Consider the following 18,337-nt stretch of genomic DNA (forward strand, 5'->3'; position numbering starts at 1 on the left):
AAAACTTTTCCAGATTTTAGAAGTCCAGTAAAAACTTTCAGTAACCTCTTTGATCACATACACACAAAAAGTTACGATGTATGTGTATTATATCATACATAGCATATGTAATTCTAGACATATTTATATGAAAATATATGTAACGTACTCTGAATATATATATTGTATGATTTATATATATATTTAAAACACACAGAGTGATACCACAGGTGTGTATGTATTTAGTCATACAGATGTGTACATAAATATATATATGTATGGTAAATTTTTCTGATGGGACTGCTACATGCAATGAGAAACCTGTGAGTAGTGTGAGGCTGCTTGGTTTGGCTTTAGAGTATAATTCACGTAGACTTTGAGTAGGTCGAGCTGTTTATTTTTCATTTGGAAAAGGAAAGAACAAACCTCTTACGGAAAAATAAAAGACTGATAGTCTCTTGAATTAACATTATTCTATTAACATTATTCTCATACATTATTAAGTGAAACACATTCACCATAGAATCTTTGGGTTATGTTTTTAATTTGTTAGATAAATATTTACCTACTAAATGTGTTTCTACTACTATGCACCGGATCAACCAGAACAACTCTTATTAAAGCATCTTAGATTCATACTCTGCATATTAAAAATAACTTTAAAAAATCTGAAACTAGTCACTGCTAAAATGTAGATCTTGGATCCTGCAAAGATCTGCAATATCTGCTTAAAATTACCATTTAAGTAGGTCCACTGATGGGCTTTAGTGCAAGTGCCTAAATATTTGCAGAATCAAGACTCTTTATTTCTCAAAGGTCAAATTTGGGATGTCACACCTGAGAACATGTAGTGGTTGCTTCCATCAGTAATTCCAACCAGGGAGAATGTTATGTTTTGCAGCAATAGCCAGAGCATACTCTTGAGGGTGAGAGAAATGGACTTTAACTCATGCCCAAAAAGTAAAGGTGGGACTGACTTTAAACAGAAAATCAATGACTGCCAGCAAATCTTCCCAAATGTACTACATTTTATTTCTCAAGAAGGCCAACATTGCATTACACTTTAAAAACTTCAGCATATTTTTCTCCTTAAATATATTTGTATAACATAATACCAGCAAATATATAGCTTTAAAATGAAATTTAAATTAAAAATTGCTTTGGGACTGAAACAGTGTGCCTCAAATTTTCCCCACAGCAGTTTACTGGCAGCTGGGTTGCAAACCCCAGAAAACAGGTGTCTGTGGTTGGTAATGCTGACACAGCCTCATTTTACAGTGCTGGAGAACATCTCAGTAGAGAGACCAGAAGATGCACACAAGCTGCCAGAAATCCAACAGCTCATTCCTATGTGCTTGCTCTGCTGTAAGATGGTAAATTGATTTAAATTGCTAAAATTACAAAACAAAACAAAAAACAACAACAACAACAACAACACAGGAAAAGAATCCCCAAAACAACCAAACTAATAAAAAACTCTAGCAAAACTGGGATTTGTGCTTCAATCACTTCTCCCTGCCACCCAGCTTTGTCATTGCTTTGCGTTCCTTATTGCATATCTGTTGATCCATCCTGTACCTGAAGTGTGTATGTAGTGTAACTGTAAACTCTCAAAAGAATTGGATTTCTGCCAGTCAGATTGGTGAATGTTCCTTATCTCTGGATTATTCCTTTTTGTGGGGTCTAATGGTACTTTGGTTAAACCCAATGGAGGAAGTCCCACTCAAGTCAGTGATGCAGAAGGAGCATGTTCAAAGACCTCTCCAGACAATCTCTTTGTGATTCCCTCTCTCTGTCATTTTTTTAAAATGTGCTCAATTATCACCAACTTCCAGTGTAAAAATTAACTTTTTTAAAAATACAAGCATATATCACAGAAATATGAAGGGAAAAGCCATTAATTTCTTCACAGGTTATTACCTATTTGTATGACACAAAAGAAAAATCATCATTTACAGTCACAAACTGTACATACTATTTGGTGGGAGTACTTTTTTTGGCTTAGAGATAAAATATGGACTGCTTCAGTGGCAAGTAAAATAATTATTGACGAGATATATGACTTTAAAATCAAGAAAGGATGATAACTTGTCTAGAGAGACAATCATTGTAATACATCTAACACAGAGGTTTGGACAGCAGAACAGTGAGTAGAGGGGTCTGGGGAAGGAAAGACACCGTCATGCAACACAGCACTACTTCTTGCTCAGTATACTCTTCAGGCTTCTCTCCACTGCTTCATCTAACTCTTCTTCCAGCTCTTCCTTCTTGGACATGGCCAGCTTGGACTGATAATCTTTTACGATTTGGTCTATATACGGTGCACTCTGAGTCCCATGCAGCATCAGTGTCCACTCCTTCAGCACACCCCGCTGGGGCTGGCTGCCAACAAACCCAATCTCCAGAGCCCAGGTGCCTCGGGGGTCTTCTCCCCAAGTGTGAGTCGTCATGAAAGGCCATTTGTCAAAACCCACCTTGGAGTCATCATCCCTGGGGCGCCGGCTCAGCAAAATGGACTTTGTTCCCATTGGTGAGGTCATGTTGATGTTGAGGTCTCCTCGCCGAGTGGAATTCACAGTTATAACTGCCTGCACATGTTCAAGGTACCGGACAAAGTTCTCCTTCCCCTCACAAGCATCAGTTGTCAGTGTGAGGAACAGTTTGCCACTTGGTGGTATCTTTCTGTGCGTCAAAAGATAATTAAGCAAATTAAAACAGTACAATATGGCTAATGCTAAAAGTAGTGGGTTTTAGTGCCTCACAGAAAAACACTGTATGATTTTCCTTATTAATACATGAAGAAGTAAGGAAATAATATAGTTGCAAACCTGGTCAGAAAGCAAATGTTCCCCTTTTAGAAAATTATACCAAAACCTTAATTTGAAAATAATTATGAAAGGTACACCTACAGAAAGAGAGAAGTAATAAAATTTTAGAAGCACATACTGCTTTTTAAGGTTTTTAAATGGTTGTCTTTACCTATCACTCCTATATTGGGCAATTGCATAATAATGTGCATACTCAGTAAAAGAACCACGAGTAGTCAGTCATGTCAGTTTCCTTAAATGACAGCAGCAAATGGCTCTCTGGTGTTGAAGAGAAAACAAAATTTCAGTGCAGTCATATTAAAGCCTATGTCCTTGTTCTGCTTTGGAAACCAGCATAAGTGTGGGATGCTGGAGTTGACTCATTTGAAAAATAGTTTTCCACAAAGATTTCCATCCTTGAACAGCTCTTGTACATGAGTACATACACCAAGGAAAGAAGCTGCACATGTTTACTGAGTTACCAAAGTGCTGTCTGGCCCGGGGGTGGGGAGACGAGCCTGTAAAGTGCCTTCTTAACTTGTTGGGGTCAGGATGCAACTTCAATTACCCACTGCCTCAGAAACTGGCTGGCAAAATACACTGAAAGTGTAAAAAATGCTCTACATCTTCATGATCAGTGTTCTTTGAGCAGTGTGACATTTTTCTCTTTCTAAAAGAAATAATCGAAAGACAAGAATTACAGCAATCATTATGAAAGCGACCAGGACACAAAAGAGTCCAGTCACCTTGTCATTATCTTGTCTTCCAGTGGCTTCTCCCTGACCTTAGTTGTGCAAATTGAGAATCTTTTGAAGGGCATTAACTACCCTGTGGTAATGAATACCTTCTTTTCAAAAGAAATCAGTACCAGCTTTTTCCCTCTGCTAATGAAATACCACATTCTTTAGAGACCAGTGAAAGCATTTCATTCAAGCCTAGCTTCCATTAATTCTTTTCTTCTTGAGATGAGCTCCAGATACTACACTTGTAGTAGTGTGGTATGTGGCTCAGGCCAATCTCTGTCCCCCTTCCACTGAGTATTACCTTCTTGAAAGTACTTGCAGAGCAAAACATCATTTAGATCAAGATCCTCAAGGCATTTAAACACTTAACCTGAAAAACCTGTGTTGTTCTGAGCATTATGGAGCAGAAGTTGGCATAACATAAATATTGTATAGCTAAAACATTTGAGCATCTAATATAATACCCTTGAGATACTTATTTGACACGTCAAAGCACAAGAAAAATGCACTATATGCAGACAGATGTGAAGGGTTGTAATTTCACAGTTGCCACGTGCTTGCAGTTTCTCTGCATGGGAAGCCTCAATCTCAACTCAATCTGAATTCATGCTGTCTCACAGCCTTTTCACACAGTGGACAAAGCTTTGTCAAACACTGCTTCATTCCCAGAGATGTGACAATTGTTTTATCTCCTTCACCTTCAGTTAATGAGGAGGGACATCACAGTATGAGTCTTTTCTTCCTGTCCAGACTAAAGCCCAAAGAAGCAAGAGCAGTATGTTCCCACTACATCTGCTCTGCAGAACGTTTGACAGCTGCAAAAAGCTTTTCTCTCCACATTCTCAAATACTGCAGTGCAAAAGCTCTCTCAGCTCTCTAAAAATACGAGAATACGCTTCCTCTGTTTCCCCCTTTCCTATTAAGTAGGATCAAATAGTCTCCGCTTCACTAGACTAATTATTGTAGTCTAGGTGATTTTTTCTAAAGAAACAAAAAGAACCAGGATTAATGGAAAAGCCTGACACAAAGGTGAAGAAGAGAAAGTGGATTTTCCACAGCATTACCATGCGCCACTACCCAACTTGTGTATATACATATACATATACATATACATATACATATACATATACATATACATATACATATACATATACATATAGTATGTCCATGGCATAGAAGCCAGTGGGAGATTATATATAGTATATTCACATTTGCAGGTGTAGTACCTAGTGGGAGATGAGCAGAGGGAGCTCCTGTGTGCTCCTGTTCCTCAGTTAATGGACTATGTTTTCTTAAAATTTTGTATTTCCCTAAACCAGCCAGAACCCTTGTCAGGAAAAATTCCTATTGCTAACAAATGTTTCTGTTTTAAATACTGGTTGTGTTCAGTACACAGTATATTATGTCTGTTAATTATTTCCTGGCCTTTTGCTTAATTGACAATGCTGCTCTAAAACACACCTCTGTATCAACTACTCACCTTCATAAATCTACATCAAATACATATGTTATATATAAAAACATCCATACTTAAATAAAAATATAGAGAAAATACATAGAAAATGTTGCTTCAGCCAAACCAAAAGAACAACCCACTTATCTACAGCAAAAATGCAGAGTTTTAATTTCCAAAGAATCTCTGGAGATGCTGGGACTTAGCTAGCTAATTTTTTTACCGTGCAATTAAAAAAATGTACATGTTGCACTTCATAATGCTTCTCATCTCCTGTCAGTGACATTTTCATTGGGGAACACAAATATTACAACAGTACTGTTAATATATAGATGTGTCAGGCAATATACAGCGAGACACCCTTACAGCCCAAGGAAATAAATGTTCTTTCCTCCTCTAAGATGATCCCCATTTCAGTAAATGGAGCTTAAGATAATGAGATTATTGTGCATTTAATTATTAATAAACTAGAGATATCCTAAAACTAGCTTTGGTATTCTCATTTGTTTTTTACCTGTGAGTATGCATAGGACAGATAAATTAAAATTCAGAGCTCAGCTGCAGAACCTTGAATCATGCAAATTCAATTTGCAAGGTTGGGGGAAAACCCACTCTTTCCCTGGCTGAGCTATGCGCTAGGGTGGCATCCTAGTTTGTTTTCTTTTTCCAATAGAATAATGTTCGCTTCAAAAATGGCACTGGAAAGTCAAATTTCAAATGGTATAGATATAATTCAGGCCATTATTAAGTTAGTATTTCAATTACTTAAATTAAAGTAATTACTAATTTAAGTAATTACTAATTTAAGTAATTACTTAAATTTAAGTAAATTCAATTACTTAAATTAAAGTAATTAAAGCTGTTGTAGTCAATTAGCATTCATTCATTCGTTGACTCATTCACTTTAGCAACTAAAGGTAAATCAGAAAATAACCTGACTACCTATCCTGAAATTAGAGAATTTAAGAGCTCAAAGCAAGCACAATTAAATGCTATAGTGCTCAGTGCTGGTACTTGTAGATGATTGCTTCAGTCTTCTGGAGATAAAATTGTCTGCTGAAGAATCTCAGAATGAGATATGACCTGGCTGATAGATATTTCATGTGGCAGCAGTTTATGTAATTTACAGTGCTAGTCTCCCCAATTTTCATTTGGGGATCGGCTCTTTATTCATAGAAACTTTAGCACAAATATACCTGCGAGTGCCCAGGAGAAATGGATGTTGCCATTTACACTATTGGCACTAGCATATAGGATGGGCTATAGAATGTACTGCTCCAACAAGCCAGGAACTGAAAAATCATATAGTTTCATCAAGCATTGTTAATAAAAAATGTTTTATCAACTCATTACTGGTAATGTTACAGTTTCTTAGGAAACAAAAAAACCTCATTAAATTTCTTTAACTGTCTTTGTCAATATAATTTAATGCTTGCGGTCTTCCAGATGCCTGGAAGAAGCCAAACATATCCACCAGACTATTCACTTACTCAGGTTCCTGTATTGACCCTCCAACACAATGGAATCTCTCAGGAACAGTCTTCCAGTCTTTTGCCATCTTAACCATGGCTCCTGCATCTAGGACACCATAGCCAAACAAATGGTTGAACTCCAATCCAACACCATTCCTACGCCACCTGTGAACCTCATCATGAAGCTGGTTCCTCTTGGAGGTGAGCACTGTCAGATGCTGCATGTCTCTCCATGTCAGATGCAAGCTGTGGAAGAGCAACATGAGAAACAAACATTACAGTATTTCCAAGCAGATATTAAAGAAAAACTGTGCTTGAGTAAGGCTTTGGGTAAAGTTTGCTTCCATGAATAATACTGAAATTGTAACTACACAAATATCAGTAACAAAGCTTCTATTGGTCCTTCTATTGAGCTCAGTGGGAATAAGAATAGGTTTGAAGTATATAGTACTTTTCTAAATATGTTCTCCAAAACTGCAAAACCACTTCTGATTCAAACTATCAGCCTAAAAGGATGTGCTTTTAAGCTTTCAGTGCCCCAAGTAATAGGCATGTATGTGCTGAATGTACACCAGAACAGCCAATTACTGTCATTCGCCAAGGTGACACAAGACAGCTGAAAAGAAGATATGGCTTGCATCATTCTTATTGAGATCTTTTAAAAGCTTGCTCCATATCTTAAAGCTATACTTTCTATTTCATAGATTGGTCTGGTTTGAGAGACATGTCAGTCCTATATTGTGTATGAGCTGACAGACATAATGCAGGCAAGAACACGCTTCATGGGAGATTGTCAGTGACTCCTGGCAAGGCTCATCCAGGATGCACAATACAATTCAATACAGCCAGAAGGATATGGGAGACACTGACAGTTCCTTCTCTCTCCTGCTGCCTTCTCAGCAAAGCCTAGAAATTCTAGCGCAAGCCAGGGGTATTAAGTCTAATTCCTATTCATTATAATGGCAGAGTAATTCCAGTCTTTATGGGTAGCTCAAATGAAAAAGAATAATTATTACTGAGATATTAAGGTTCCAGTCCAGTTTAAACATTTAGTGGTCAGAAAATTCATTAAACCTTTACATTTTTATGGCCATATTAATATTTTATATAGTGGCTGTCCCACTGAATTAATTTGATAGTAGAAGGAATGATCATCCAAAGCTTAACATTTGGCATGTGTTTTACATGTATAAAACCTGAAAAATGAGACTTGGACCAAGTCATGTTCTGAGCACGATAGCCATTGCTCTGTTATTGTGAAATAACTCACAAATCTTCATTATTCTGCACTGTTGAAGGAAACTATGCACATAGTACTCACTTCATGCTGTGGTTACAGCAACTGAAGCTCTGTAATTAAGCACATGTTGCCTCAGTTCATGAAAAAAAAAAATTAACATATTGAAAGGAAAACTTTTCCTAATCAGTAGAGAAGAAGGTAATGATTTCAAGATATAAAAATGGTTCCAGTGTCAGGAATACCATGGACATAGTAAACAGACAATGGATATTTATTCCTTCATGTAACAGAGCAATTACACAACACAGAAGCAAGCTACCAGAAATGGGTTAAGGAAACAAAGAAAACAAAGAAAATCCACACCACCATTGCAAAAAAAAGTATTGAGGAACTGGTTTTACTGTATGACCTAGGTGCCAAATACAGACAATCTGAAAAAGAGTTAGACAACTCCAAAGAAGATCAATCTGCCTGTGGCTATTAAACAGAAGAGACCCACTGCTGTCTCTATAAATCATGGATCAACAAAGCCCTTGTTGTAAGATCCTCACTTCTTGTCCTCTTCCTAAGCATCTGTCATTGCAGACAGTATCCTGGCACAAGATGAACTCCTGTCTCATATTACTGGGTCATTCTTATATTTTTATAGGCTGGGCATTCACATTTCACAGTGTGGAGAAATTAAATAATCTCTTCCTCCAAACAGTGCTAGAGAAGTCTAATTCCCAGATGCAGAGGATGGGGAGGACACAGAGAGAGCCAAACAGCCAAAATACATCTGCCATGCAACTTTGGCAAGGCTGTTGCTCCATCTGCAAGTCACCATGCACGTTACTACTGTACAAGGTGGTTTTTGAGCTGGTTATTGCAGCCTCATGCCACAGCCAGCAAACTGAAATGATGAACACCATTAAATAAACCACAGCCCCTCTCCTCTCTAGAGCCCATGAGGAATTTCTCAACAGCATACTTAGCCTCCAGTGCCAGGGCGAACACTCCGGCTGCTTCAGGGGCAGCTGCAGATGTGCCTGAATGACGCAGGGTGCAGTTGCCATACAAATCTGTTGTAGCCTGCAATGACATTAGATGTAATTAATAAAACTAGATATCCTATTTTCACTGTAGCTACAGACTCAGAAAAATACAGAAAGTGGAGTTAGTGCCCTTGCTCTTTCATTGTATTTATGCCCATGCTCTGTTCTCTTTTCTGGAAAAGTGTATCAATTTAAAACCAAAGTGAGACACATTTAGAGCATAAATGAAAGAGCAAGTCATCAGGTAGTAAACCAGTGGTCATTATCACTTAGAACCCATCTACTTCTAACAAACATGGCTTAACCAAAGGCCTTAAATTCATTTCTGATTATCAAAAAGACTTGAAACTAGAATTGGTAACACTATTGAATTTATTAACATTTGTCCAACTCCGAGACCAGCAGCAGCACCAGGCTGCTGTCTTCTGTGCAGATTAGTCACTAGCAGAGACCAGAAAAAAACCCTCAGAAATGCATTTTATGGCAATAATTACAAAGATGCCACAGATCATTTTGGCTGGTATCATCACAGAGCTGACTGAAGACAGAAAATAGTGCTCTGTCTGCTACTGCATATGGGCATTTAGGATTGCACAGTGTGTCTTGGGGATTTGAAACAGGGCCATGGAAAATGTATAACAGCTTTTTGCAAAAAATAACTTTGAGTCAGCATGTGTGCATTTTCCACTCTGTAAACTGAACTACTCTGAAGGTGCTGAAGAGCGATGATCATTACAGTGGAAGAAAATCCCAAATACAATTGAACAGAACTTGCCTGTTTTCCAGCTGTAGGTACAGCCCAGCAGCAACAGCAGGCTCTGGTAATCTGAACCCCTATATGTCCTCTGTGGGTGATTAAATGTCATTCTGCTCTGTGCTGCTTGTACAGCAGAAGTCTGCCAGTACAAGAAAATATTATCTCAGATGTTAACTTAGATTTTTACAGAAACCTTCTGTCACACTGTCCTCCACAAAGAGGACAGTGAACTGAACTGAACTTTGTAATCTGGTTTCTGATAAAGGAAAGCACCGCCTTTCCTTTGAAGCTCTAAAAGATGAAAGATCATTCTGTTCTCAGTAAAAATCCCACATCTTCTCAGCTGACAGTTTTGGCACCATCAGATACTGCAAATGAGAAAATATTCCTCACAACAAAGAACCATCTGCTGCTCAAAAGTACACAGAGTTGCAATAGGTCATGCAGATAGATATACATCATGCACAAAGACAGCAACAGCAGCACAATAGTATCAGGACTCACCACACCAGCCTCTGGATTTCTCTTCCTCCCATTACTAAAGGTGGAGGCTAAGGTTGAAGAGCAGCTTTCATCATACAGAGCTGTCCGTCCATCATTTATGGCAGAATTGATGGAGATTGTCCACATGCTCGATGCATAACCATCACAGTTACAGTCATCATAGCTGCCTCCATCTCCAGAGGCCCAGACATAGATGCTGCCTTTTCCACCCCGGCCCTGTGAGAGGAGAAAATCAACCCTCTGGAGTTAAACAGCAAATAGGAGATAGCAGCAACTTAAACTTCTGAAGTGCTCAGGCCTGAACAACAGGCTCAAGCCAAAGTTGACTTTAGATGAATCCTGAAAATCATGAACTAGATACTGTCTATGGTTAGCCATTTAACAAAAGAATCTTGCATACAGACTGACCAAGCTGCTTTAACATGAAACTGGCTGCTTTAAAAACTTTCACATGACCTTATGTACCTATCTGCAAGATATGTTAACAAATGTATCATTTAAAGAAACCTTCCAAACTGACATCACCAGATGTTTATTTACAAGAAACTCTATTCCCACCATGGCCTGCGCTCTGCCAAGCCCTGGTCCCTGTTGGTTGGGAAGTGTGTTATAAAAGCTGGAACACTTCATTTGCAGTGACTTTGGAGACTTCACTTAGGAGTGAACGCACTTTTAGGACCTCCCAGTTCCCTGGAAAGTTCTCCAAATAGCCACTGCAACAGACTCAATGGCTGTGGGTTCTGGATGATGGCAAAGTATTTAGGCAATTGGTGATGTATCTTTCTCAATCACTATTCTCTGTCTCTCATATAGTAATTATTAATTGCATTATCTTGCTTGTTTTGTTTGTTGCTGAAGCCAAATGCATAGTAAACTTATTGTTTTATTAAATGTATTGTTTCACCTCTGTGTTGCCTCAGTATTAGCAGTAAAATAAGGCCATTCTTTATTGGTGTCCATGTCCTTTAAATCATCTCCATCAATTGGCAAAACAACTACACATCTAATTGTAAACCTGAGCATCTATAAAGGAGAAATATGGCACAAATAAAACATATATGCAACTTCAGCTGTGATACACAGATCTATGCAGGTTATTAAATCCAGGTAAATGGCAGCCAAAGCCAGTTCAGCAATCTTGTGTACACAAAGCACTTCAATTTATCACCTGGTTTGCTTCACACCCTGAAGGCTCCTGTGGCACATGCCAAGACATTTTATGGATTCATTAGCATTTATGCCATGGTCTAAGTGCTATGAGGAAAAGTGTTTTAAAAGGGACATAGGTCATCTCACAGGCTGGGTTTGTAAGATCCAGTTTGGTTCAGACAATGGCTAAAAAGCTCTACCAGCACTATTTTCTCTCAATACATTTCTTTTTCCAAAGGTATGATTGGCTCAGAGTTGTTTTTCTGACAAACCAGATTCTACTTTTAAGGAGAAAATAAAACTACAAGGCCTTACAAAAAATCTACAGAAAAACAGTCCCGCAAATATTCTGAGATGGACAGGACTGACTGAAGCTGAAGGGCTACTATAAAGGCTTGCCATTAATTAAACAAAAGAAATCCATACCCTCTCCCCAGCTTCTAGATAGGCAGGTAGTGGGAAAGGATCAACTCAGCTCCTTTTAATTCCATAGTCAGAAAGAGGTAGGAGCTGTCTGAAAGAGTCAGATGTGAGAACTTCAACTCTCAGGGAAAGATCTGTGGTAAGGAACTCAAAGCTCAGATCTCCAACTGATTCCAGCACAGCCACCATTTCTCTCTACGTTTAGTTCAAGTAGTCCAACATTTACTTCCAAGATCACCAGAAGTCTGCAAGGCTAGAATTTAACACACTGTTTAGACGCACTGAGCAAAAGACTAAAAAATTTCTTCTGGTCTTCTCACTGCACAGCATGAAAGGGAAGTTAATGAATATAAAAACGTAGTAAGCTGCAGTAGCATTTTAATAGGGAACCTTTTCAGTCAGGATTTTAAATCAAATCTGAGCTCCCAGCAGTAGCTTCTATTTTTCATTGCACCCCACTGAACAGAGCAACCTCGTTATTTCAAGCACGTTAGTGAGTTGCATTATAATTCACTGAATTGCACAGCAGGATTGCTGACACTGGGATATGTAACATCTCAGGACACAAATTTTCATAATAAAGATAATGACTATGAAAAAGCTCTCTGAAATCCATCTAAGAACTTCCATAAAGGCCTGCTATCAGTTGCATTTTAAGGGAGGAGGATACTGTTGCAAAAATATGTACTTTGAAGAACAAAATCATGCTAGCAATTTATTTTAAAAATAAAATTCAGTAGAACAAGACCAGTTGTGCCTTTTTTCTCTTGAACTTTTTCCATATCCCATCTTTTGCTCTGACTGCCATTAGTTTACGGGCGTAAACCTTGTCTTTGGACTGCTTTCAGAGGCTACATCCCAATCTTGCTGCCATCATGCCCACCTACATCACCACACCACTTTGCAACTCTGTACCTGCTTTGGACAGCCTTAGACCCAAAAAACCAGGTGGCTGCCCAACACAGAAAGCAGGTGGCAGGAATAGGATGCTCGTCATGTATGGACCCGTTCTTAAACAATCTCCTTTCTTGACATTTTAAAGGGAAACACTCCAATTTCATGTGAGAAATTCACTAAAGTGCTAACATGAATTTAACCTCAGCAGTGTCCAGCACACAGAAAAAAACTTAGCCATGCTCAGCAGGACTGTTTTGTGCTGCCAAGAATTTTACCCCATGAATGAGATTTGTAGCTGAATGGCAGAAAATGCATGTAACATATTGTTGGTGTGAAGCAAGAGGAAGTCACAGAGGAACTGAAACTCTGGGATGGGTTTTATGCATGCAATTACTGTAACTTTGAGAATGGCTTCACGATATTGCTTTCACAGGAGTCATATCCATAACTGGTCTTAGTGTTAAAACCTACAACTCATCTCTTAATACTCTAATTTCAATTGCCTTTCCTTCCTAGCCAGGACTTGAAAGACAAGCAAACACTGCTGGAATAAACTGACAGCAGTCCAACTGCATTATTTGTAATGATGCGTAGGACTTGTTGTTCACATGTCCCACAGTCAGATCCCACAGAGAGACTGCCTGCACAGGCAAGCTGTTTGGTGGCTGTTCTCAGGAATCGTGGAGTTTACCAGGTAGAAATATACAGCTTCAGGAAAAGTAAATTTTCAGTTCTCTGGATAGTAGTAGTAATAAAACTGATCTAGTCTTCATCTAGTGGGCCGCATCCTTGCTCGTGGCACAGTGGGGGTTCAAGAATTAGATTCTGTTCCTACTCAAAGCACTCTATGATTCTATGATAAGCAAGAAAAATAAAATCCAGTTGTATTTACCAAACGTCATATTTAAAGTGAACGGAAAGCTCTGATTTGCATGTCAACCTTATGTGAACCTAAAAAATATTACTGGTGTGACTCAAGCTGCTGTACATGTGGACCAAAAACGGGATGGAAGAAGGCAACAGTAACATACAACTGTAACCACCAGAGGGAGCCTGAAGAAGAGTCAGGAAGAACACAACACCAGGAAGGTTTTAAGATACATTTTAAAAAAGTATCTTTCCTCCACAATCTTGTAGAAACTTGCTAATTTCCTCCAAAAGTGATGCATGGCTTGGCACTCACCCTTCTGAGCCATCTGAAGATATATCTCACTCAGAGATGAAAATGGATCATGGTGGATTTAATACCAGCCCAAGGGAGGCCCAGTTCTCAATTCAAGTTGAACCAGTTTTAAGTGTTTGGCAAGGCTATATGTTTAGTAATTCACAGACAGTTCCTGTGAAGCTCTCTTTAAGAAAAGAGCAGGTTTTCTATTTCCGGTGTCTTTAGTGGGAAGCTGCACCATGAGGAAACATTCCCCGAGAAATATTCTTACCCCTTTTTCTGATCTTCCATAAGTGCATAATCCTAGATAAATATCTTTTGCAAGCTACCTTGCAAAAGTGAGTTGGCAGAAGACTTCATCCTTTCTCACTTGATGTAACTTGAGGCATTACTTAAACTATGTTTTTCCCCTTTGTTGTTTTCTTCATTCATTATGCCTGCTGGGCTAGTACCTGAGCCAGTGTTTCCTGAAGCTTTGATTGTTTGATTGTTGCATAGCCACCTATTGTTGCAGCCTGAATAGCTGCTAGTAAAGTCCAGGGTAAGGAAGCAAAAAGGGCCTTTGCGTAATATCAACAGATGTTTAATTCAGCTGGCCAGTGAGATGTTCAGAGTCCCAGAGCACCCACATGTGGAGGGTCCAGGTTCCCCTCTCTCAAGGAGCCCCCAGAGTGACCCTGGTCTCCGGGCAGTACTAAGATAAGGGCCAGTCGGGGGATAGGGAGGGAGTGGCTCAGGGACAGAGGAACAGACATAGGAGGAGCAGGGGAAGGAGCCAGTGGGGTCTTACGGGCTTTTGAGGGAAGCTTCTTGTGTTTCCCCAAGCCAGATGATGCCCTCCAGGGTCTCCACAACTCCCCATTTTGAAATTATTAAGAAACCTTCTCTGAAGGATCAACTGAATCAACACAAAATGACAAAAACACATAAAAGCACTCATAAGACAGTTTTCAAAATGCAAAAAACTCTGACTCCCCAATGTCCAAACAGATTTCTTAGAGCTGGCAGGAGGGATGCGGTGTTTGCTTAGTACAGTTTATCAGGAAACTGAGTCAGGAGAAGGTTTCTTCAGCAGGGATTGGTTCTCTGTCACCTGTTGCAGTGTTGTTGGCTGTTACAGATCCTGTATAAGGTAGTGTAAGTGGTGGTGTGCCTGTTGTAAACTCTAAATAGAAATCATTAACTTTTAAGAAAAAGATGGTTACCTTAGGGAAACTTTCCTTTCTTTCCCTCCTAATCACGCTCCCTCTGGTATTACAAAGGAACTCTGGGGAAAAAGATTAGTGGAGGGAGACCATATGTGAAGGGAAAGGGAGGTGGGAATTTGTGGGAACATAAAAGAGTAACAGGACAATGGAAAGGAAAAGGGGAAAATTGGGAGGGGGGTACAGATGCCACAGGAATTTTTTGGGTTCTATTTCCTTGGTAGGTGTGTGGAGGACTTCTATGATGTGGATAATGCTTCGCAGGTTTGCAGTCTGGTGCATGTTTACTACCTTGCACTGGAACTCTACCAGGTCTTGCCACATCGGCTGCTTAGGGGCCATTTCTTCCTTGTATTATATTAAATTCCACAATTTCTCCATTTCCTAGACTGTGGAGGTATTTCCTGGGGTTATTTTTTTTATAGCAGTCTTATGAACAAAAACATCTTTGTTATCATTCCAGGTTATGAAACTGTATCTGTATTTGACATTGAACCATTTCACTGTCCCCAAAATGTTCATGGCAAGGACTTTTTTACCTTTGTCAGTGGGTTTGTGTTTGTGTTGGTGGTGCTAGACGCGTTGCTGGTGCTGGTGTGCTGCCATGCAAAGTTCATCACACTCCCAGTGCTGGTGGCCATGCTGAGTTTCAGCCTCTTCTCCTTCTCAGGGGTCTGTCTTGCTTGGTGTCTGTGGGCACTGCTGGCATGGGGGCAGCAGTTTCACTGCCAGGACTGCGGCTCTAAGCCATCCCCCGGTGGGGCTGTCCGCCTGCCCGGTGACAGCAGCACCCTGGGCCCGCCGGTCTTGCCCACCTGCCCTTGACCCCCACACAGCGGGTTGCCACGGGGCAGGCTGGGCAGCGAATATCAGCCAGCTCACTCTGGCCATGTGGAGCAGCAGTGGGGAGGCCGTGGGTTTTCTGTGGGAGCAGCTGCTCAGTGCGAGGGGGGATGGCTATCACCATCTGCTCTGTCTCGCAGTGCTATAGCAACCAAGGTAAACACGTCTGTGGGAGGAAGCGTAAGTACCAGAGGGCAGAAGGGGGGACCCCGCAGCTCCAACCATGGGGTCTCTGCCATCTTGAGCACGTGAATGTGATCATGCGGCTGCGGCCATGTGGTGAGAGCCAACCTGGGCAGCAGGAGTAAATAAACAGTGGAGAACCCAGAGGAGTCTATCCCTGTGACAGGGGAGGAGGTGCAGGGGCACCAAGAGGGGAACACGGAGGAGGTGTTTTCAGCTGTTTTTTAAATGGTCCTCAAGATTCAGAATGCATTTCATCATCACATTAAATAAAGAACAGAATTCTGTCTTAGTTTTCAAATTTCCCAAATTACTTCCAAAAATTTATTGGTTTGGACCGACCTTGAGAAGTCGGGACAATAAAGAGAAAAAAACTGGGACAATTCCAGACAAGGAGTCTAAAATAGTGGTCTTATCTATAAAATAATACGGCTTAATTGGAACATAGTGCTTACTTACATAACATAAAGCTTAATGCGCACACACCACCTGCCAGGTTATTCAGAGGACTTGCAACAACAGGAGCATGCGCTGTGCAGTGGAGTGACATAGATTTTGAGAATCTAAAATAGGAGGAGATTTATGGGAAAACATTGATGAATATGCATTAGCATACAGTATATAAGTTGTGTTTGGACCCTTTTGCCTTTTGTACGTGAGGCAGGGTGGGATGCCCTCCCCATATCCCAATTGATCAATTTTTGCTTATGTTTCATCTGAGCCACTGCCAAATTTCTTTTTGTAACTACTGGATTATATTTGATTGTATTATAAAATGGCTGCTCAATTAAAAACTGCTGCTAAATTTTAAGTCTGTGAATTATTAAATTAGAGATATGGAACCTCATTTATAACAAGGTAAACTTCTTGTTCTGCATGGGTGAGTGCTGTTTCCATCTTAACCCAGTCTCTTCCCAACACCGGAGAGTAACAGGAGGAAGGAACCAAAATTTCAAACTCACCACACTGGGGTAAAAAAAGCCCAAATTCTCAGGGTGGTCTAGTGCAGATGTTTTCTAGGAGAAGAGGTCTCTCCTAGAGACCTGTTCAGTGCGCCATTTGTGCAGTCTGAATAGCTGCTAGCAAAGTCCAGGGTAAGGAAGCAAAAAGGGTCTTTGCATAATATCCACAGAGGTTTAATTCAGCCACGTGGTGAGATGTTTAACAGAGTCCCAAAGCACACACATGTGGAGGGTTTTTATGCGTTTTTGTCATTTTGTGTTGATTCAGTTGATCCTTCAGAGAAGGTTTCTTAATAATTTCAAAATGGGGAGTTGTGGAGACCCTGGAGGGCATTCCCTGGCTTGGGGAAACACAAGAAGCTTCCCTCAAAAGCCCGTAAGACCCCACTGGCTCCTTCCCCTGCTCCTCCTATGTCTGTTCCTCTGTCCCTGAGCCACTCCCTCCCTATCCCCCGACTGGCCCTTATCTTAGTACTGCCCGGAGACCAGGGTCACTCTGGGGGCTCCTTGAGAGAGGGGAACCTGGACCCTCCACATGTGGGTGCTCTGGGACTCTGAACATCTCACTGGCCAGCTGAATTAAACATCTGTTGATACTATGCAAAGGCCCTTTTTGCTTCCTTACCCTGGACTTTCCTAGCAGCTATTCAGGCTGCAACATCCTACTGCAGAGGTTGCTATGCAGTACAAGTCAGCTGGAGGCAGTGACTCCTTGGCATCCCTGAACTGCTGCCCATTTTTTGTATTGCCAGGGTTTTCTGGAGCCTGCCTGCATGTTCCTGCATTCCTAACATCTCTCACTCCCCTGGCTCCTCCAGCTGCCAGGATGATTTGCCTAGAGCAATCTGGCAGCCTGTGACTTCTTGGATCCCTTTGCTCCTTTCCTATACTGATGACTTGGGCACTTTTAAAAACCTAAAGCAAAATTTAGGCAGAAACACATTTCTGACAGCCAGCCAAGCAACCTTGATTTAGCCTCAGAGATACCTCAGAGAAAACATAGCAGGAAACATACTTGGATTGCCAAAGTTTGCCACCACACAGGTTTAGGCGCACAGCTACACTGTTTGAGCTGAATGCCTTTACACTTCTCCAGTTCCTTCCGAAAGCCTGGAGATGCTGAATTATAACCCTGGAAAAGCCCAGCACAACCACAAGCCATGCAGTTCAGGTGGGAAGAAACAGCAACAGTGTTATCCTCTCAAATTCACCACTGATGAAGGCCCTGTCCCTTCTCTGCTGGCCTAATCTTCTGGTATTCAACAGCGGAAGAGAAAAGGCTGTTTTAGCAGGAGCAAGAACTCAGTTCAACACTTGGCTACTCTGCAGAGGATAACTATCATTTGGAACCACACTTCCAACATACTTCTCCTTTTTGTGCCCCTTTCACATTTTGCTGCCTTTAATAACTGTCTGTCCAGTTTGTCCTAGCAGATTTCTGAAACTATTTGGGTCAAGTAATAACCACCAAACTCCAAGACTGCTGCATACAAGGCTCAAAAAATCTAAGACATATAATTC

The 18,337-nt window shown here is 40.5% G+C and overlaps 1 protein-coding gene across 3 annotated transcripts in view; it reads right to left on the bottom strand.

The window, feature by feature from the left end:
- Positions 1-435: 435 nt before the first annotated feature.
- PCSK2 (proprotein convertase subtilisin/kexin type 2) overlaps positions 436-18,337 on the bottom strand; it is a 109,564-nt gene continuing 91,662 nt past the window's right edge. For all 3 annotated transcript variants that reach the window (XM_026798493.2, XM_074537020.1, XM_005496050.4), the window contains 4 exons: positions 9,990-10,205; positions 8,665-8,765; positions 6,473-6,700; positions 436-2,661 (listed from right to left, as the gene is read on the bottom strand). In XM_026798493.2, the coding sequence (XP_026654294.1) occupies positions 2,175-2,661; positions 6,473-6,700; positions 8,665-8,765; positions 9,990-10,205 (1,032 nt within the window). In that variant the 3' untranslated portion in view covers positions 436-2,174. The remainder of the gene's footprint in view (positions 2,662-6,472; positions 6,701-8,664; positions 8,766-9,989; positions 10,206-18,337) is intronic.

Source organism: Zonotrichia albicollis, chromosome 3, assembly GCF_047830755.1.
Source record: "Zonotrichia albicollis isolate bZonAlb1 chromosome 3, bZonAlb1.hap1, whole genome shotgun sequence".
Classification (NCBI taxonomy): Eukaryota; Metazoa; Chordata; class Aves; order Passeriformes; family Passerellidae; genus Zonotrichia; species Zonotrichia albicollis.